The sequence below is a fragment of the Bufo gargarizans genome, chromosome 5 (assembly GCF_014858855.1).
Source record: "Bufo gargarizans isolate SCDJY-AF-19 chromosome 5, ASM1485885v1, whole genome shotgun sequence".
NCBI lineage: Eukaryota > Metazoa > Chordata > Amphibia > Anura > Bufonidae > Bufo > Bufo gargarizans.
Genome location: NC_058084.1, coordinates 267,969,862 through 267,992,148, shown reverse-complemented (window position 1 = coordinate 267,992,148; position 22,287 = coordinate 267,969,862). Strand labels below are relative to the sequence as shown.

At 41.4% G+C, this 22,287-nt stretch overlaps 1 protein-coding gene across 1 annotated transcript in view; it reads left to right on the top strand.

Moving 5' to 3' along the window:
* MYO10 (myosin X) overlaps window positions 1-22,287 on the top strand; it is a 230,000-nt gene that overhangs the window by 124,549 nt on the left and 83,164 nt on the right. Inside the window, exons 5-18 of the mRNA XM_044295842.1 lie at window positions 869-1,003; window positions 3,949-4,073; window positions 4,382-4,395; window positions 4,493-4,577; window positions 7,885-7,988; window positions 10,046-10,175; window positions 10,867-10,985; window positions 11,630-11,776; window positions 12,989-13,089; window positions 13,672-13,738; window positions 14,208-14,300; window positions 15,654-15,722; window positions 19,024-19,106; window positions 21,118-21,226. Of these exons, the coding sequence (XP_044151777.1) occupies window positions 869-1,003; window positions 3,949-4,073; window positions 4,382-4,395; window positions 4,493-4,577; window positions 7,885-7,988; window positions 10,046-10,175; window positions 10,867-10,985; window positions 11,630-11,776; window positions 12,989-13,089; window positions 13,672-13,738; window positions 14,208-14,300; window positions 15,654-15,722; window positions 19,024-19,106; window positions 21,118-21,226 (1,381 nt within the window). The remainder of the gene's footprint in view (window positions 1-868; window positions 1,004-3,948; window positions 4,074-4,381; window positions 4,396-4,492; window positions 4,578-7,884; window positions 7,989-10,045; window positions 10,176-10,866; window positions 10,986-11,629; window positions 11,777-12,988; window positions 13,090-13,671; window positions 13,739-14,207; window positions 14,301-15,653; window positions 15,723-19,023; window positions 19,107-21,117; window positions 21,227-22,287) is intronic.

Below are 22,287 nucleotides of genomic sequence, written 5' to 3'. Positions count from 1 at the left end.
CCTTTTGTGCACCGCATCATGGATGCTGACCCATTCGGGTGAGATTTCTCTCTGTGCCTCCGCACCACAAAAAATAGAACATGTTCTATTTTTTTGCAGTGCGAATGGATCACGGACCCATTCAAGTTGAATGGGTCTGCATCCGTCTGTGGAAACCACACGGATGTTGCCTGTGCATTGGGGACCGCAAATTGCTAAAACTACTACAAATTGCAATACTAACAACCGATCATACATTCAAAAATATTGCATACATCAGACTCTATTATTAGAAATTGCAATACCACAGGTTTAATCTTTAAAGGGGTATTCTGGTTATAACAAATTATCCCCTATCCACAGGATAGGGAGATTGGTGGGGGTCCTACCTTTGGGACCATCACCGATCACAAGAACCCTGTACCCTGTATAGTCCCCCTAAAATTGACGTAGCGGCTGATTGTAAATGTGTGCTGCCACTCCATTCATTTCTATGGGCGCAGCGGAGGTAGCCGATCGGCTGTCTTGCAGAAATTATGCATGAATTTCCTGGGGGATTTCTGTGCATTTTCACACCCATGTGTTACTTGTGGCTTTTGGTGTTGATTTGATGCGGTTTTGCTGCAGATCTTACCCTTGCATTGAAAAGGGTGAAATCCACACAAAATTAAATCCACACAAATTAAAAAAGCAAAGTGTACCTGAGATTTGTGCAGTCTTAAAGACTTTTCTGGGGCCGTATTACACTGTGGTTTTCAGCACGAGAATCCGCAAGGAAAAAGCGCACATAATCAGCAACGTGTGCAGGCCACCTTAGTCTGATTAAAAGTTCACAGCGTCCTCTAAATATTGCAGCCATGCATACTCATATCTTTACTATTGATTTCAGTGGTGAAAGTGGAGCAGGCAAAACGGAAAGCACAAAGCTCATTTTAAAATTCTTATCTGCAATGAGCCAACATTCCTTGGAAATATCGTCAAAAGAAAAAACAGCAAGCGTCGAACAAGCAATTCTGGAAAGCAGGTAAGGCTCATATGAAAAAAAAACTGTGTTTGTGGACTTGGGCTTTATGCAGATATGTGTGTGCAGTTTTATCCATATAAGATATATATATATATATATATATATATATATAATAATCACACTCTCTGTAACAGTCCTGTTATCGGAGCACAACCCGTCATTGATTTGTTACAACCCAAACATTACTTGAAAGTCATAAAGAGCATGGTCTCACTGATTTCATTAAAACTTCTCTCCAGTACATGTGTAGTCACAGTAAGCAAGCAGCAGAGGGAAGCAAAGCTATATGTTGTTTGGCAGAGCAGTGTTGTATCTACAGCAGGCAGACCAATATGCACAATACTTATAGACCAGTTTAAGTATTATATCAGTTTAATAGTTAAATACCGTTAAAAAGCTGCGGATCTGAACAGTTTGATTTATGTAAACTCGCGGTACCTTTCCAGCTTCTTCCAGATTTAACAGGAATTCAACATGACCAAATAGTACTTGGTAAAATGCAGTTCTGCAACGGGTGCCTCCCTCCAGGTCCCTCCTATCCACATCCCAGGTGTAGAAAATGCTGAGTGGTGTAGTGCGGCCTAAATGTCTCTTTATGTGTCACAGTGCTCCTACCTGGATACCGCTGGACCCCAGGCTTTGTCTCTGAAGCAATAAATAGGGGCAATGATTGAGGGATTTGAAAGAATTACTTGAGTCCAGACCTTGAGATGAAGTTTAATGGCAGCTTTACTTGAATAAACATTTCTTCAAACAGTTTTCAGGCTTAGTCTTGGTTCCAGCAGGCTTTAGCATTAAACTGGCAGGCAAACTCAACTCTGCTATATGTTTCCCTCACTCTGCTGTACTGACAGGCTGACTGTATAATTCAGCTTCTTCTTGATGCTGCACTTCGCTCTGTAGTCAGATTTATCTTCAGCAGAGGAACTAATCTCCTGGCTTTTGTGGCTTTGGGCTTTTGTCTCCATGGCCTGCAGAGCTTAGGGTGCTCTGGCTGGCGTGGGCATGTCCAGCAGAAACTTGCCCCTGCACACCCTTCGCCTTGCAGGGGGTAGACTACACTCAAATGCTAACTGGTCCCCGCCCCTTCCTTCAGGAAATAGGGCTAGCCCACTTCCCTACAGAGGGGGGGTTAGAATGGAATGGAAATTTTATCTAAGATAGCTCTGCCATGTTTTCTGTCACCTGCTGGCGAACCAGGCACATTACATGAAAATAACAGTTGCATAAAGATATTAGGAATGCACATTGTGGAGGACCTGCACAAAAATACATAAGATTACACTGTGTTATTACAATTCTTCCTTGCTAAAATGAAGTTCATATAATTTTATCAGTTATATTACAGTGACAGGCTGTCACCCTTTACTAGAACAAGATGTGATATCATTTTTCTATAGATATAAAGTTATTAATTCCTACCATGTTGCAGTAGGCTCATATGTTAAATATGATGTGCACATTTGCAGCCTTTTTTGGCGCTGAGATAATTCTATAATAAAAAGTAAGGCTAGATACAGATCTGCAGCAGAGAACTCCGGCAGGCTGTTCCAGCATAGAACAACCTGCCGTAGTTCTCCAGATCTGGCATTGCCAAATACTAGTGCCTTCCCATCAGACCCCATTGGGTCCATATGCCGATAATTGGTCAGACAAAAAAATGCTAGATCCAGTGTTTTTTCTCCAGCCGATTCTGAGCATTGTCTGCCAGCCAGAACACCCTGTGGCAGGTGTGAAAGTAGTCTAAAGCAAACATTCATCATAAAAAATATAATATCTGTGGATATCTGGATACAGATTACAAGCAAACCCTATGTAGTCTAATCCAGCAATCATAGAACTCTATTCAGCCTCCATTTGTTCCTTATCTATAGTAAGAGAAGAAGCAGATGGAAATGAGTAACACATGAGTGACTTAACTGACTAGGATATTTTAATCAAGACTATTTTATTAACCTGTGTTAAAAGCTTAATGAACATCTTTGATGTGGAAAATCAAGTTTTAGTCTGCAATCTTAATTCATTTTTTGACTACCTGATATCCATAGTTACATTGTTAGCATGGTTGAAAAAAGTCCATCAAGTTCAACCAAAGGACATGTGGGGATAGGAATTAAGGAAAGAGGAATGAAAAACAAGACAACCTCAGTTTTCAACTTGTTTCTAGTCTCAGATTTTTCATATAGACCTGTCCTTCCTAGTAATACATGCTGGATCTGTGTGTCCAGGATGCTGCTGTCTTCACTACTTTCCTATATCAGCACAGCTTCATTCCTACTGATTTTCCTTCTTCAGCCCAGGAGGGATTTCTTCACACTTTTACTGACAAACCACTAATGCTGAGGAGTGTGTGATTTACCCCTCCTTCCTCCTGCAGGGTCTGTTGAGTGTGTTGCTTTCCTTCCTGTCTACACACTGATCTTGCACAACATTTGTGATCTGTTCTCCCTGAGGATTTGCATGCTTTCTTCTTTCTCTACACTCTGATCTGCACTCTACAACCTCCTCCCCCTTCCTGCTGCTCTCTAAGAGAAGGGAAGACCATAGAGAGCCAGCACATCTACATAAATGAGTTACACAGACTCTACAACAGCAAAATGGTAGAAAATGTGTATGAAGACTATTTAGGAAGTTGTTTAATTTTGCATTTACTTGTGCAAAGGTGTTCATACTTCCTAGCTTTTAACTGGTGCACATTTCCATTGCTTTTGTGTTCTTAGAAGCACTATTAACCTTAGAACGGTAGAGACGAAGCTGGAATGCAGGAAACCAGTAGTAAAATAGATTTATAGTCAGCAGAGGAGGTTATCACGTAGTTGCTATCATATTTGATGCATGTAAAGGCAGATTTATTACGTACATATTGCATAATATTCTCATTTAGCAACTCACTGATATTTTGACATGTAACAAGTAATAAATTTCATTTTCTCTATATCTCACAGTCCAATCATGGAAGCCTTTGGAAATGCGAAGACCGTTTACAATAATAACTCAAGCCGTTTTGGAAAGTTCATTCAACTGCGTATATGTCAAAAAGGACACATTCAGGGAGGACGCATTGTAGATTGTATCCTTTCTCAGCAACATAATGGCACCTTTTAAACTCGTTTCTACTTACTATTACATTCATCAAGTACTAATTACCCATAATTTCCTCTAGATAGATGCCACTTATAACCTCTAAGCAAGAAAAAAATAATAGTCAACGTACTGATTAATATTAATATAATAATTAGAATTGTTTCTTTTGTCAAGATGTCAGCCTTATGTTCACGATGTGAACGTTCATTTTCAGTCTTTTTATATGTGAGCAGAATTTTGTAATTTTTTGGTCATGGGTTATTACTCTTTAACTTCTATTTTCTCGTAATGAAGATTTATTAGAAAAGGTAAGTAATACGGTTCTATTTATTGCATTACTTTTTCAGTCTTCTTGTGTTGATGAATGACAAATTAATAAAGATCTTTTTACCTTCTTGAAACTAGAATCGTGTAGTACGGCAGAACCCCGAGGAGAGGAATTACCACATATTTTATGCACTTCTGGAAGGAGCAGGGAAGGAGGAGAGAGGTATCAAATGCATTATGAAATGGTCTTGGGTATTATTTTACAACATTTTGTGCTGCCATACTTCCTTCTTCCAAGAACGATTTTATTTTATTTTTTTACCAAGTGTGGAGCAATGCCTTCCAAGTACAAAATACTGACTGAGGAAGGCAGCTTCTTCATGCTACAGACATACTTCTAAAAAGCAAGTGACCTCTCTATGCACAGTACATAGGTCAAGGTTTGGTCAACTGATCACTACAGTTATTCTCTGCTGTATAGATATTTAATTTCATGTATCTTTTCATGTAAGGAGCTTATGGCCCAGGAGTACATATATACTGCAGCAGAATTGCTTCTGTCACAAAGTCACATTTCTAAAATAAAAAAACAAAAAAATACATTTGAACACAAACAAATCCCCATTAAGAGCATAACAAGTCATACTGCAAAAAGATTATGATTCGTTTCAGCTCCACTCCACACTAGAGTACAGTACAGGTATAATGCATGCAGCGATGTCACAATTCAAGAATAATACACCCAGTGATGTACATTGAGATAATGCCCCTGGTAATGAACTCAGTGAGCTAAACCTGGTAGTTAAAGGGGTTGTCCAGGTTCAGAGCTAAACCCGGACATACCCAGAATTTCACCCAGTCAACCCCCCTGACAAGAGCATCGGAGCATTTCATGACAGACCAGGCTCTCCTTAGGGCTGCCAGGCAGAGGCTTCCGCCCAGCAGTGAGCCCAGTGACATCACCAGCACTGATGGGCGGGATTTAGCGCTGCCCTAGCCTGTAAAATGGCTAGGGCAGTGCTAAAGCCGGCCCATCAGAGCCGGTGACGTCACCGAACACACTGTTGGGAAGAAGCCTCCACCCGGCAGTGTGTTATTGTAAATAAAAAAGCCCTTGCCCTGCGCGATCCAGCGCAGGGCAAGGGAGCGCATTGGAGCATAATTTGCTCTGATGCTAACATCAAAGGGACTGCCTGGGTGAAAATATGGGTTGTCCGGGTTCAGCTCTGAATCCAGACAACCCCTTTAAAGGGCTTTGTTTCATCAAGTCAACTCATCTCCATATGTTCTATATGGATGCCATATTATCCCCACTTTAAACCTTTATGAGACACAGCAGAGAACCACTAAGTGATGCTGCTACCACTCTGCAGGACCTGGTCCATACATGCATTACATACTTAGCCATTCCCTTGAATGCATGACATATAATACTACAGAAATTCATAAAGTAATTCTTAAAAGGGAACCTGTCATCAATTTTATGCTGACCTCACTGAGGGCAGCATAAAATAGTGACAGAAATGCTGATATCAGCGGTGTGTCACTCATCAGCTAAAAGTAAGTGGTTGCTGAGAACAAGCTTCATAATCATTGCAGCCCAGGACTTGGAAAGAGTCAAATCTACCACTTACTTTTAGCTTTTAAATGACAGACCGCTGAAATCAACTCACCTGTCTCTACTTTATGCTGCTGTTAGTATGGACAGCATAAAGTAGATGACAGGTTTCCTTTAAAGTATAAACAATATATATCTGTTCAAATTTAAATAGAAACATACATTCTAAACGCCACAATAATATTACTTTGTCTCACATTTATATTGTATTTATTCATTATTAACAATTAAACTGATTTATCGGGTGACAATAATTGTCAGTTGACAAAATGTTCCAATTATTTGTTAATTCATTAAAAAGGTTGTTTCCACTTTTTTACTTAGCCTGGTTTCCTTCCTCTAACCTATCTTGCAAACAGTAAATCTTGCAAAACTGCAGAAAAACAACCCAATATCAGCAAATATACAGATATTATGGACAGGAAGTTCTCAGGAATCTGTTTCTATATACAGCAGAATCCAGAAAAAAGTAGACTGCATGTTTACAGTAAAGTTAAAGGCTATCTCCACTGAAACCAAGAGTCGTTCTCCACCTATGTCATGATATATCGCCTGCTTCCTCTAATCTGCTCCGGTTTTTCTGTGGTTCTTAAAAGCAAAATAAAAACTATGGGGTAAATTCACTATTTCCCATACTCCTGTTTTTGGTGAAGAAAAGTCACAAATCCACCAGATTTGCACTGAGCCTGCCCTCAGAATGCCCCATTTTCATAAAATTGACTAGGGCGGAGTGAAATGCCACTTGCGACTAGAAAAGTCGCAATGGAATTGAAAAGTGGAAATCCTGTGGATTTGCTATGTTTCTACACGAAAAACAGGCATAGGGGGACTAATAAATTGCCCACTAAATGTTTTTTTTTTTAAATACTAACTTCCATAAATATTTCTAAGGTACTGGTCATATCTGCATTATGGCTTCCAGCGCTGACTCTGACATGTCTCTCTTGCGTCTGGAAGAAATTTTGGGCAGCACAGAAAGTAAAGCAGAATATAACTATATCAAACTTTCACAGATAGAAGTAAAATACACATCGGAAAATCCAGCATGTATTTGCTGCCGAATCTGTGGCTGACCCTTGAATTTCTCCCATGGTTTTGCAGTTTGTACTTCCAAGCATCTGGCTGTAGACTATATCCATTCAGTGGAGCTAAGGCTTCTTCCACACGATTAGTAGTTCTGGCAGGCTGTTCCAGCAGAGACCAGTCTGCCAGACCTTTCTGGATCTGGCATTGCCGGATGTTACTGAAATGCCCTCCGGCCCCATTGACTATAATGCGATCCAGCAGAGATCTGGGAACATATACCGGGATTCTACCAGACCAAAAAATGCTGGCGGAACTAATGGACAGTGGCGTAGCTATAGGGGTCGCAGCAGTCGCAATTGCGACCGGGCCCCTAAGTCAGGGGGGCCCCATGGGCCCCAGGAGAGACGGAGTAAAGCCTGAGTGATTTACAATACCAGCTGTGGGCGGCTAAGTAAGTTCACATAGGGTGGGGGCGGAGGCAGAGCACGTGTGCGTGCAGGCGCAGCCAGGAGAGCAGTCTGGCAGAGTTGTATGGGCCGCCGGACGTGGAGGAGGTGAAGCTGCGTGCCGCACGCTGGAGTGAGTGAGGTGAGGCGGCGCCGGCATGATCTCTCTACAGTGTTCAAGGTGCCCTGCTGCACCCTTTCCCTCTCTGCTGGTGGGTACCAGGCCAGCCTCTGTACTGCTGTGCATACTGCAGGGCTAGCTGTGGGTGGGCACAGGCCAGGTGATTGGTGCACACCTCAGGGGTCATTTGTGGCACAGTTATGTTTAGGTTCTTACATGGATTCTGGAGGGAAAATCCTCATAAAAAATACTGTGTGAACATGCCCTTGTGAGAGACTTCAGTCTGTAAATGACCGCTCATGTTCTATGTCTTCCACAGAGGCTTTTTATTTATTACAAGCAGAGAAATACCACTACTTGAATCAGTCTGGATGTATCAGAGATGAAACCATCAGTGACAATGAGACCTTTCAAGAAGTAAAGGTGAGTCGATATGCAATGTATACAGTCGGTACATGTTATTAATATATGTATAGATTGCACATGTCTGAATCAGTGGGGGTTCTGAACCCACAGACCACCTCGACTTCAGAACTTAGCTTTTTTCCTGACCCATTGCAGAGCTGAGAACCGGTGCGGTGTGCAATTACAACACAGCAAGAATGAAGCCATAGAGGCCTCCAGAGGTAGCACAGCTGTCACCCACTGGCTGTGTTGCGAGCTGGTGGGTTAAGCGTGTCTGTCACCACCCCAATAAAGGGGTAAATAATTTTATTCCCTGGGCAATAACAATTCTGAAACATCCCTTCATATCCTTTCCTCAGTTATTGCTACTAGAAGTTTATTAATATGCAACTGGAAGTTACCAGATGAAGGTGTGTCCTGCGCTATATGACACTTCCAGCACTGCGCAGGGACCCCCACTAGTAACATCCAGGTGCAGATTTATTAATAAACTAGTCCAAACCTCATAAACTCTTATTTAAGCTATATTCCTCAGTTTGATAAGAACTGAGCTATTTTTAATAAAAGACTAATTGAAAAGAACGATTTTGAGCCCCAAATGAGTCAAATACAATTATCAAGGGTGTCCATAACCTTTAAGAGCCAAGAAATGCTATATTATTGTCTATGTTTCCAATAATTTTCCCCTGAATCGGACCATTTGCTTCTGGACGTTAATTTGCATTTATCAAAAATGTATTACATTGTTTCCCACATTGCCAAACCTGTTTACTGGCATAATGCGGACAATGTGTTCTGAAGTGAAAATAGCATACAGGGTATGAAACCAAAAGTTAGAAGAACGCCCTGGCGTCTTGTGTCTGATGTGGTCATCTGCTGACATGCTTCAGATGTTTGTGGCATTTGGATCTGTCTACATACTGCACATGGTGTGTTGTAATTCTGAAGGTCTTCATTTTACCATCACAAATTGCAATATGTCCACGTTAACACGAGGGATGCTCTGCATTAGTTTACATTCTACAAGATAAGTCCAGTCCTGTCTATTGTACCATTTCTTTGCCAAAACTTGAAATTAATCCCCCCCCCCCCCCAAATTAAACTTGTCCAAAGAAATATATGAGTGTTTAAAGCATTATGCCAGTGTTATCCAATACATTCCAGAACTGTAGGTGTTACATATAATGCTATGTGACCCCCGTCAGTGCTGGGGGATGAGGCCGGGAGCTGCGTTGCAGACTCGATGCGGGAGGAACGCTCGTCTGCAAGGGGCCTAACACTTCTGTCTATTACCACTTTACAGTAATAAGGGTATAATAATTTTTGCGACTTTTTGAAAATCCGCAGAGACACAGACAATAAATCTGAATTGAGTTTACATAGATAACCACACTGACTTTCCCACCCACTTCTCAAAACTGGAGTATGGTTAGTTTCAGATCTGCGGTTTTGCTGTCCGGTTTTGAGATCCAGCATGGGATCTCAAAACCACAGCAAAACTCTTCCATTATAACAATACAATTGGCTGTATACATTCAGAACGGATCCACTTGTATTATATTGAAAATGAAGAAACCAGAAAATGAAGGAAAAAAAAAATGAACCAGCTTCATTGACTTACATGGTTTTTGGTATCGGCAATTGCGACCGCTGCGACCCCTATAGCTACGCCACTGTCCATTAGTTCAGCCAGCATTTTTTTGTCCAGCATGGGAACACAACAAACCGTAGAGAAATGCAAACCATTCCAGTTTGTTCCGTTTTGAACGGGGACAAAACGGAAGCGTTGTGTTGCAGTTTTGAGACCCTGTGCCAGATCTTAAAACCGGAGAGCACAACGCAGATGTGAAAGTAGCCTAAACGATGTAAAAATGCAAAATGGTGTAAAATATTTGTACTGATAACCCAAAATGTCACAAATACCTATTTTACGACTTTTTTAAGCCAGAAATCCAGAGAGCCGGTCAGGATAAGTTCCCCTATTGTTCACTCCAACTCTAATGAAGCCCAGGTTATAGTTGAATTTCACTTAGACTAGTACTAGATATGATTGTGTAATGTTACCGTTGTTGCAGACTGCTATGGAAGTCATGAAGTTTACTGCTGAAGATGTGCGGGAAGTTTTTAGGTTGCTTGCTGGGATTTTGCACCTGGGAAACATAGACTTTATGACTGCTGGTGGAGCACAGATATCTACAAAAACAGGTAAGAGACAATTATGTGTTATATAGTAATGCAGTAATATGAAGTTTTGATTACAATGTGGGTCAGAATGTTTAGCATACTTACCTTTTGTATTACAGGTTTGTGTAAATTTTATTTAAAGGGCTTATGCCATGACTGATGGAAATCAGACATTGTGTAGTACATGCCAGATTCCTTCTAACATAGCTAGAACCAGGCCTGTACCTCACATGGATCCAGAGATCTCCACATTCTTTGCTTCAAATGTCCTGCTGTATTATCTTCAGGCTGTCACTTCAAGGGCTTTGGCCTTTCTTAAGGGGTGCGTCCTTTCTGATACAAATATCTCCATGTCACAGCTCAGAAGGGGTGTCCTTTCTGAGGGGGCATGTCCTTTCTCGAGAGGTGTGTACTTTCCGGTGCAGCTCTCTCCCTGTAACTGTCACTGCTTCTAACAGGAGATATGGCTGGTGACACTTGAAGGATGAAACTGAGCATGTGCGACCCCCTTAGTGTGTGGACGTAAACATTACTAAACAGATTAAACACCAGGGGTGCCGTTATAATAAAGTAAATAGAATGTCTCACAACTGGAGCATTTTTATAACAGAAAGTAACCTACTATATAAAAATGTATGAATTATTGGACAGATTGGACACTTACACTGTATTTCCTACATTTGTCATGATACGTGATTTATATTATTAACAGCACTGGGGCGAACGGCAGAATTGCTGGGGCTGGACTCCGAGCAGCTAACAGAGGCACTGACACACAAATCCATGATTCTCAGGGGAGAGGAGATTTCTACACCGCTCAGCACTGAGCAAGTAAGTTCACAAATAGAGATGAGAGAATTTCTTAAAAGTTCGATTTGGCTGATTCACCGAATTTCACCCAAAAATTCGCTTTGTGATTAATTACTTTGTCACGGTGCACATTTTTTTGTAAGTAGCGGGTGCAATGACAGGCAGATGCCGCCCCCGTCATTGTACCCCTCAGATGCCGCGTTCATACATGATCGCAGCATCTTAGTTTAAAATAATAAAAAGGTTTTTAGCAAAATTACCTCCATTTGCTGGCGACGGGTCGGCCACCGCCATCTTGCTTGAAGATCTCGATCGAAATCCTGTGCGGCGCGAGATTACATCATCACGATGGATTCGCTGATACGAAGCACAAGGAAATTCGGCTTCTAGGTGAATCGAATTTATCCTGAAATTCGGATTGAATTCCACTTCTTGGGATTCGATTCGCTCATCTCTATTCACAAACTGTCAGTAAATAGATGAATTACATTTTATGGGTAACATATTGCAGATGACTCCAACCTCGGAGATCTTAAAGCTGAAAGCTGAGATCCTTGGTGGACTCAGCTCATGGATTGATCAAGATATACATCTTGTAGTCATATGTTAGGGATGAAAATTGTTGTACCTTATAGTAACACCCACTGTCTCATGTCTTACCACAGGCTATAGACAGCAGAGATTCAGTGGCCATGGCTCTCTACTCACAATGCTTTACTTGGGTAATCAAGAAAATCAACAGTCGAATCAAAGGAAAAGATGATTTCAAATCAATTGGTATTCTGGACATCTTTGGATTTGAAAATTTTGAGGTACCGGTACTTCATATATGTTGTTGGTTCTTATGCATCGATTCAGCTTTCTGCAACTATATTGTCAGCAGTGGTAACGTAGGTGTCATTGGGCATTCAGTTTGCAGTTTTCTGGGGGTCACAACATAATCAACGTGAAGATATTTCATTAACCTTTCAGAAAAGTTTTCACAATGTTGACAAACTTAATTAAAACCTGAATAATAAAAATTTCAAATAAATTTCAAAACATTTTCTGAAGAAAGACACCTGGGATGTTGGGAAAATGTCACCCAGCACTTTACAGTCACAGACGCCATCATGCAAATTTGCATTAATACATAACATTTTGCAGAAATGCATGACAATTCATATTTGAGGCTAAAAATTTGACTGGAACAGAGCCTGAGACACATGACACCTACTAAAATATATATATATATATATATATATATATATATATATATATATATATTATAAATATACACACAGTGGATATAAAAAGTCTACACACCTCTGTTAAAATGTCAGGTTTCTGTGCTGTAAAATAATGAGACAAAGATAAATCATTTCAGAACGTTTTCCACCTTTAATGTGACCAATAAACTATACCACTCAATTGAAAAACAAACTGAAATCTTTTAGGTGGAGGGAAGAAAACAAAAAAACTAAAATAATGTGGTTGCAGCTGTGTTCAGAATTAAGCAATCACATTCAAAATCATGTCAAATAGGAGTCAGCATACACCTGCCATCATTTAAAGTGCCTCTGATTAACCCCAAATAAAGTTCAGCTGCTCTAGTTGGTCTTTCCTGAAATTTTCTTAGTCGCATCCCACAGGAAAAGCCATGGTCCACAGAGAGCTTCCAAAGCATCAGAGGGATCTGGTGCGGGGCCTTGTTACTGCTGGGGGCACTATATGGGCCTTGGGGAGCACAGAGTCAACAGTATTGGGGGTAACAGCAGGATGACAATGTTGGGGCACAAGAAGGGGAAGGATGATAGAAAAGTGAGGAACCTAAGATGTCTGTGTGCTGAATTCTGTAGGGACAGCAAGAACCTTAATGTATATATATAAATATATATATATATATATATATTACATAAATTGTACTTTATATTTGTGCGGGAGGGAGGGACCCAATACTGAGTTTTGCTATGGGGCCCCACGAATTCAGTGTACGCCCCTGATGGTGCATCTGTTTTATTTGAGCACTTCTTTTCTCGTTTTAGGTCAATCGATTTGAACAGTTCAACATAAACTATGCAAATGAGAAGCTGCAGGAATATTTCAATAAGCACATATTTTCCTTGGAGCAGCTGGAATATAGCAGGTAACTGTCAATGCTTGTGAACTATAAAAACATCAAACATAGGCCTCATGCAGACGACCGTTGTTGTGTTCCGTTCCGCAAAATTGGGTTCCGTTGTTTCATGATCAGTTTCCGTTCTTGTTTCCGTGTGTCTTCCTTTATTTTTGGAGGACCACCAGACATAAAGGGATGTAAAAAAAAGTCTAAGATAAGTTTACCCTGCAAATGATAGGAATAAAACGAATGCGGACTCACGGACGCGGATGACAATCTTGTGTGCCTCCGTGTTTTTTAGCAGTCCCATTGACTTAAATGGGTCCGCAAACCGTTTTCCGCGGAAATAATAGGACAGGTTATATTTTTTTGACGGACTGGACCCACGGGTCACGGACGCGGATGGCAAACGGTGCACTATCCGCATTTTCAACGGCTCCATAGAAATGAATAGGTCCGCACCTGAAATGCTAAAATCGGCGGAACGGACGCGGACGCAAACAACGGTCATGTGCATGAGGCCATATGGTGAAAATATATAATGCATACAGCGAAGTAGCCTCAGTCTCTGTATATAATACTTCATTCATCCCGTCATTTTTACTTTAGAGAAGGACTTGTATGGGAAGATATTAACTGGACGGATAATGGGGAATGCTTGGATTTGATTGAGAAGGTAAGGATTTATAACAGTACTTGTCTAGATGAGACATGTTCATATATCTGTATCTACAGGAACATTTAATGAGCAGCATATGAAAAAGGACATGATGTAAATTGTTTTCTTCTAGATATTACCAGCAGAGGTACTATGTCTTGTCGCAGGTGACTGTGAACAGTTCATGACATCACTAATTTACTAATGATGTCATGAATCTCCCAAAGCAGTCAGACAGAGACCCTTAGGCAAGGAGTGAGGCATTGGCTCTTATCAGGACAAAACTGATCTTTAAATTATTGTCTGGAGATTCCCTTTAAGTTGACTTAACATTCTGCAGATCTTTTTTCGATATGTAAAGTGTTGTACATAAGATATTCCTGGTAGGAATAGCAACTGTTAAGGAAAACTTTGACGGTTTTCTCAGAGAACAGCCTCCAACATAACTGACATCACCGACTTGTTTTCATCTTTTTTGCTTTACCAGAAACTTGGTTTATTAGCACTATTCAATGAAGAAAGCTACTTTCCTAAAGCCACCGATAGCACCTTACTGGAGAAGTTACATAACCAGCATGCGGTATGTTGTACTTTTATCATTCTGTTAGTTCATTGTAATCTGTTTAAGTTAAGGTTAAGACATGAAGGCCGCAGTCAACGGACAACTCTACATGGAAATCAGGAAAAAACTATGAGATAGTATACCTAGTTACTTACACATAGTGATAAGGTCCATCCAATCCAACCTATACTCCTACCATGTTGATCTAAGGCAAAAATGCTAATTGCTAAATTTTAGGGGAAACGTTGCTTCCCAACCCCAAGGCTGAGTTCACACGGGCGAGATTTCCGCGCGGGTGCAATGCGGGAGGTGAACGCATTGCACCCGCACTGAATCCGGCACCATTTATTTCAATGGGGCTGTGTACATGAGCGTTTTTTTCACGCATCACTTCTGCAATGCTTGAAAATTGCAGCATGCTCTATATTCTGTGTTTTTAACGCAGGACAGGCCCCATAGAAGTAAATGATGAATTACCGGCTAGGACCTGTGGTGACGTCAGATCACATGCTCCAATCACATGGTCCATGTGATTGGAGCATGTGATCTGACGTCACCACAGGTCCTAGCCGGTAATTCATCATTAAAGAAGTAAAGAAGAGACCGGGAACTACGCGATCAAGAGGAGAAGGTGAGTTAATTTTTATTTATTTTTTTAACCCTCAATTGATCACCTACTAAGCATTCTGTATTCAGAATGCTATTATTTTCCCTTATAACCATGTTATAAGGGAAAATAATAACATCTACACAACACCGAACCCAAACCTGAACTTCTGTGAAGAAGTTCAAGTCTGGGTACCACAGTCGTTTTTTTATCACACGCGTGCAAAACACATTGCACCCGCGCAATAAAAATTGAACATCAGAATGCAATCGCAGTCAAAACTGACTGCAATTGCGTACCTAATCGCATGGGTTTGCCGCAATACACCGGGACGCATCCGGACCTAATCCAGACACGCCCGTGTGAACCCAGCCCAAGTATGGCAATTAGAATAAACGTGAGTTATAGATTATATTTTGGACCCTAAATATCAGGGTACTTTCCTGTGGGGAAGATTAAATTAGTAGGTTAGGCGTGAGGATGCCCACAAAAGTAGTGTATCTTAAGGCCCCTGGATGCACTGCGGCATGTAGCAGAGAACAATCCATTATATTCAGTAGGTCATCAGACACAAAGTGGACATTAACATTCAGCCCTTTGGTCCTCAACATCTGTATTATGATAATTCACCTTTATATTCGTGTTCTTTTTATTACAACCACTTTGATTCATGATATTTTCCACAATGATAAATAACTATTAAATACTTCCTATTGTGTACTGAACTTTGGTTTTCATCTGTGTATGTTTCTTTTTTTTTATAGAAGAACTCCTTTTATGTGAAGCCAAGAGTTACTGTTCACAACTTTGGTGTAAAGCACTATGCTGGAGAGGTAACTGTTCGAAATTTCTGTGAACTGCATACATGACTTTAATGATATAGGCCAAGACACTGACACATTAACCACTTCAGCCCCCCTAGCTTAAACACCCTTAATGACCAGACCACTTTTTACAATTCTGCACTACACTACTTTCACCATTTATTGCTCGGTCATACAACTTACCACCCAAATGAATTTTACCTCCTTTTCTTCTCACTAATAGAGCTTTCATTTGGTGGTATTTCATTGCTGCTGACATTTTTACTTTTTTGTTATTAATCGAAATTTAACCAAATTTTTGCCAAAAAATGACATTTTTCACTTTCAGTTGTACATTTTTTTTTTTTAAAGTGCGAAGTAGTTTGAAATCAAAATCTGTAAAAAAAAGTTGGACAATGTGTTTTGGGGTGTCATTTTACCTATACCCATGCTGGGTGAGATAAATATCTCGGCAAAAGACAACTTTTCCCATTTTTTTATACAAAGTTGGCATTTGACCAAGATATTTATCTCACCCAGCATAAGTATATGTAAAATGACACCCCAAAACACATTCCCCAACTTCTCCTGAGTACGGCGATACCACATGTGTGACACTTTTTTGCAGCCTAGGTGGGCAAAGGGGCCCACATTCCAAAGAGCACCTTTCGGATTTCACAGGCCATTTTTTACAGATTTTGATTTCAAACTACTTTGCACGCATTTGGGCCCCTAAACTTGTGACAAAAAAAAAAAAATTCTAGGAACTCGCCATGCCCCTCACGGAATACCTTGGGGTGTCTTCTTTCCAAAATGGGGTCACTTGTGGGGTAGTTATACTGCCCTGGCATTTTAGGGGCCATAATGCGTGAGAAGTAGTTTGAAATCAAAATCTGTAAAAAATGCCCTGTGAAATTCGAAAGGTGCTCTTTGGAATGTGGGCCCATTTGCCCACCTAGGCTGCAAAAAAGTGTCACACCTCTGGTATCGCCGTACTCAGAAGAAGTAGGGCAATGTGTTTTGGGGTGTCTTTTTACATATACCCATGCTGGGTGAGAGAAATATCTCGGCAAAAGACAACTTTTCCCATTTTTTTTATACAAAGTTGGCATTTGACCAAGATATTTATCCAGCATGGGTATATGTAAAATGACACCCCAAAACACATTGCCCAACTTCTCCTGAGTACGGCGATACCACATGTGTGACACTTTTTTGCAGCCTAGATGCGCAAAGGGGCCCAAATTCCTTTTAGGAGGGCATTTTTAGACATTTGGATTCCAGACTTCTTCTCACACTTTAGGGCCCCTAAAATGCAAGGGCAGTATAAATACCCCACATGTGACCCCATTTTGGAAAGAATACACCCCAAGGTATTCAATGAGGGGCATGGCGAATTCATAGAAAAACATTTTTTGGGCACAAGTTAGCGGAAATTGTTTTTTTGTGTTTTTTTTTCTCACAAAGTCTCCCTTTCCGCTAACTTGGGACAAAAATTAAAATCTTTCATGGACTCAATATGCCCCTCACGGAATACCTTGGGGTGTCTTCTTTCCGAAATGGGGTCACATGTGGGGTATTTATACTGCCCTGGCATTTTAGGGGCCCTAAAGCGTGAGAAGAAGTCTGGAATATAAATGTCTAAAAAATTTTACGCATTTGGATTCCGTGAGGGGTATGGTGAGTTCATGTGAGATTTTATTTTTTGACACAAGTCAGTGGATTATGAGACTTTGTAAGAAAAAAAATAAAATAAAAATCAATTTCCGCTTGTGCCAAAAAAATGTCTGCATGGAGCCTTACAGGGGGGTGATCAATGACAGGGAGGTGATCCAGGAGTCTATATGGGGTGATCACCACCCTGTCACTGATCACCACCCTGTCATTGATCACCCCCCTGTAAGACTTCATTCAGACGTCCGTATGTGTTTTGCGGATCCGCTGTGTCCGTGTTTTGCGGATCCACGGATCCGCAAAACACATACGGACGTCTGAATGGAGCCTTACAGGGGGGTGATCAATGACAGGGGGGTGATCACCCCATATAGACTCCCTGATCACCCCCCTGTCATTGATCACCCCCCTGTAAGGCTCCATTCAGAGGTCCGTATGTGTTTTGCGGATCCTTGGATCCATGGATCGGATCCGCAAAACACATACGGACGCCTGAATGGAGCCTTACAGGGGGGTAATCAATGACAGGGGGGTGATCAATGACAGGGGGTGATCAGGGAGTGTATATGGGGTGATCACCCCTGTGTCATTGATCACCCCCCTGTAAGGCTCCATTCAGACGTCCGTATGTGTTTTGCGAATCCGATCCATGGATGCGTGGATCCGTAAAACACATACGGACGTCTGAATGGAGCCTTACAGGGGGGTGATCAATGGCAGGGGGTGATCAGGGAGTGTATATGGGGTGATCACCCCTGTGTCATTGATCACCCCCCTGTAAGGCTCCATTCAGACGTCCGTATGTGTTTTGCGGATCCGATCCATGGATCCGTGGATCCGTAAAACACATACGGACATCTGAATGGACCCTGACAGGGGGGTGATCAAGGACAGGGGGGTGATCAATGACAGGGGGGGTGATCAGGGAGTCTATATGGGGTGATCAGGGGTTAATAAGTGACAGGGGGGGTGTAGTGTAGTGTGGTGATTGGTGCTACTTTACTGAGCTGCGTGTGTCCTCTGGTGGTCGATCCAAGCAAAAGGGACCACCAGAGGACCAGGTAGCAGGTATATTAGCCGCTGTTATCAAAACAGCGTCTAATAAACCTGTTAGGGGTTAAAAAAATCGCATCTACAGCCTGCCAGCGAACGATCGCCGCTGGCAGGCTGTAGATCGACTCGCTTACCGGCCGATCCTGTGAACGCGCGCGCCTGATTTCACAGGAAATCTCGCCTCTCGCGAGAGGACGCGCCGGCGCGTCCAGGAGGAATAACAGGGCCGCCGCCAGGACGTGATCCTGCGTACGGTGGTCCTGGGGCGGTTAAAGAGGACCTGACACCAACCCTGTCATGTCTGTTTTAGTAACCACTTTCCGCATGAAATAACAAATCCAGAGAATATTTCATTATGAGTCCTGTGCCATTAGTCTGTTATTCCCCCTACTAGAAGTTTATGAAGTTTAGGCTCTGTCCCTGCACAGTCTGACACTGTAGACACTGATTGGATAGTATCAGACTGTGCTGGAACACCCCCCAATGGCTAACACCCAATTTGCCATCAGATTCACATTTCCTAGTTTTTTCTAGCTAATTCTTCATTGGACATGTTATAAAGGTTGTCTATCTGTACAGTGATGTTCTCTATTCCAATTAAAAGGTCTTGTATGATGTTAGAGGTACTTTGGAAAAGAACCGAGACACCTTCAGGGATGACCTTCTCAACCTTTTACGTGAAAGCAGGTAAGGCACAGTGTTTTCCCTACAAGTACTGTATGAGTGTTTGTAGAATGACTCGTTACCAGGCATATAATAGAGGTGACTGGCAGCAGTGTAATGATGGTAAGCAGATGTTTCCCCTAGTGCCACCACAGTTCAGCTGCATGCAGCTGTATTTCCTCGGCAGAAAACTGGCCAGATCCCATTATACACTGCCCGTCCAACAAAAAAAGTTGCCACCAAAAATATTTTGTTGGACTGCCTTTAGATTTGATTACGGCACGCATTCGCTGAGGCATTGTTTCGATAAGCTTCTGCAATGTCATAAGATTTATTTCCATCCAGTGTTGCATAAATTTTTCACCAAGATCTTGCATTGATGATAGTAGAGTCTGACTGCTGCGCAAAGCCTTCTCCAGCACATCCCAAAGATTCTCAATAGGGTTAAGGTCTGGACACTGTGGTGGCCAATCCATGTGTGAAAATGATGTCTCATGCTCCCTGAACCACTCTTTTACAATTTGAGCCCGATTAATCCTGGCATTGTCATCTTAGAATATGCCCGTGCCATCAGGGAAGAAAAAACCCATTGATGGAATAACCTGGTCATTCAGTATGTTCAGGTAGTCAGCTGACCTCCTTCTTGGAGCACATACTGTTGCTGAACCTAGACCTGACCAACTGCAGCAACCCCAGATCATAGCACTGCCCCCACAGGCTTGTACAGTAGACACTAGGCATGATGGGTTCATCACTTCATCTGCCTCTCTTCTTACCCTGATGCGCCCATCACTCTGGAACAGGGTAAATCTGGACTCATCAGACCACATGACTTTCTCCCATTGCTCCAGAGTCCAATATTTATGCTCCCTAGCAAGTTGAAGCCTTTTTTTCTGGTTTGCCCCACTGATTAGTGGTTTTCTTACAGCTACACAGCGGTTCAGTCCCAATCCCTTGAGTTCCCTTCGCATTGTGCGTGTGGAAATGCTCTTACTTTCACTATTAAACATAGCCCTGAGTTCTACTGTTGTTGATTTCACCAAACGTTCAGGTGATCGCCGATCACGATCATTCAGGATTTTTTCCCCGCCACATAATCTCCTTAGATGTTTTCTCTGCTTGATGCATGCCAATGATTTGACCCTTCTCAAACAGACTAACATCTTTTCCACTAGATGTGTCTTTCGACATGGTTGTTTAAGAAATGAGAAGCAACTCATTGCACCAGTTGGGGTTAAATAACTTGTTACCAGCTGAAAGATAATCGCCCATGCAGTAATTATCCAATAGGAGGCTCATAACTATTTGGTTAGTTAAATCCAGGTACAGGCAGTGTAGTAAGCAAGTATCCAGCGATGTCTGGCTATGCCAGATACATAGAATGTGTCGGCAGATAAGAACCATTTGGCCCACCTAGTCTGCCCAAGATGGGCCAGAATGTTCCTCTATCGGAGATATGAACCTAGCCTATGATTAGCCTTTGGGGAATTGTACCAGGTACTTTTTAGTAAAATGCCAAGATCCCCAAGACCGTTAAGGTGTTGCATGCTCAAACATTTCAAACCAGTCCTGATCCCCTCCTTGTTGGAGTTTTATCCTATAGGCCCAAAGTGAATTTAAAGAACACAAAAAGGTCCCAAAGAACTCCTAAATAGAAGATATTTATTATGTTGGTCACTCTGGCAAAGGCACAAGTTTCTACTTATCAATGTCGGTGCATGCTTCTCAACAGAAAGCATATGTGAGCTCCATCACCGGTCACTTTGCATACACCGGCCAACAACTGAAGTGCCATAGGATCATGTACATTTTGGTAAATTCCGTTTAGTTGTGCTTTTGTCCTTCTTGATTATTTGGATAATCAGGTGCCATACTTATGAGAAATCTAGTGCTGTTATTTGAGCCATGTTAAGCTAGAGACCCCGATTCCTAAAAACTGTAACGGTGAAGTGTTTTCTTGTATGTATGGCCAATACTTATTGACTTTCTTGATTCTGAAACTATCTTGTTGTCTTTCTGTGTTTATTTTATCTAGACTTGATTTCATATATGACCTGTTTGAACATGTGTCAAGCCGAAATAACCAAGATTCTCTAAAGTCTGGAAGTAAGCACCGGAAACCTACTGTCAGTCTGCAATTCAAGGTCTGTAAACAGGCTCCTTCACACAGTGTTATATTTTTTAAGTGCATGAAAATATCCGTTTAAATAGGATCTGTCACCACGAAATGCAGTGCAGTCTGCCGGCAGCCGGTTATAGAGCAGAAGGAGCTGAGCAGATTGATATATAGCTGTGTAAGAAAAGATTCAGTAAAAATTGTAATTTATACATTTAAGCCCACGCTTTTTCTGACTTCAGTTGTACACGGGGCTGTCTTATTAGTAATTGATAGCATTCTCTGTATAAGAGCTCGTTCAGACGGCCGTATGTATGGGTCCGCATTCGTTCCACAATTATGCAGAACGGGTGTGGACCTATTTAATTCAATAGGGCAGCAAAAGATGCAGAAAGCACACTGTGTGCTGTCTGCATCCATAGTTCTGTTTCAGGGCCCCACAAATAATATAGAGCATGTTTTACGGAATCTTTTTACAGAATTATATATCAATCTGCTCAGCTCTATAACATGCTGCCTTCAGATTGCATTGCATTTTGTGGTGACAGGTCCTTTATAAAACACCAAAATTTGTTAAATGCAAAATGTAGTTTTATCTCATATTATGGCTTTTACGAAACAGGCTTTTTTTGTGTTATTTTCAATGTTGTTTTTTTACATTACAAATCACATTAATCCACTACTATCTGATTTAAAGATTCCACTTTGAAACACATAAATGTAACATAAATGTAATGGAAAATGCCACAAAATGTCACACATAACAAATCGACACAGAGGAAAAAACTATTGAGGTAGCTACCCACACAAAATGCCACTAAGAACATCATACCAAAAGCATGGTGCATTTTGGAAAAAAATACATCACTGATCCCTAAGGGTACTTTCACACTTGCGTTGTTGGATTCCGGCAGGCAGTTCCGGCAATCTGTATACAAACGGATACCATTTGTAGACGGATCCAGATCCGTCTCACAAATGCATTGCAATACCGGATTTGTCTCATTGGTCCTGAAAAAACTGATCTGGTATTTATCATTTTCACACTTTTAAAGGTCTGTGTATGCACAGACAGCAAAACCGGATCCG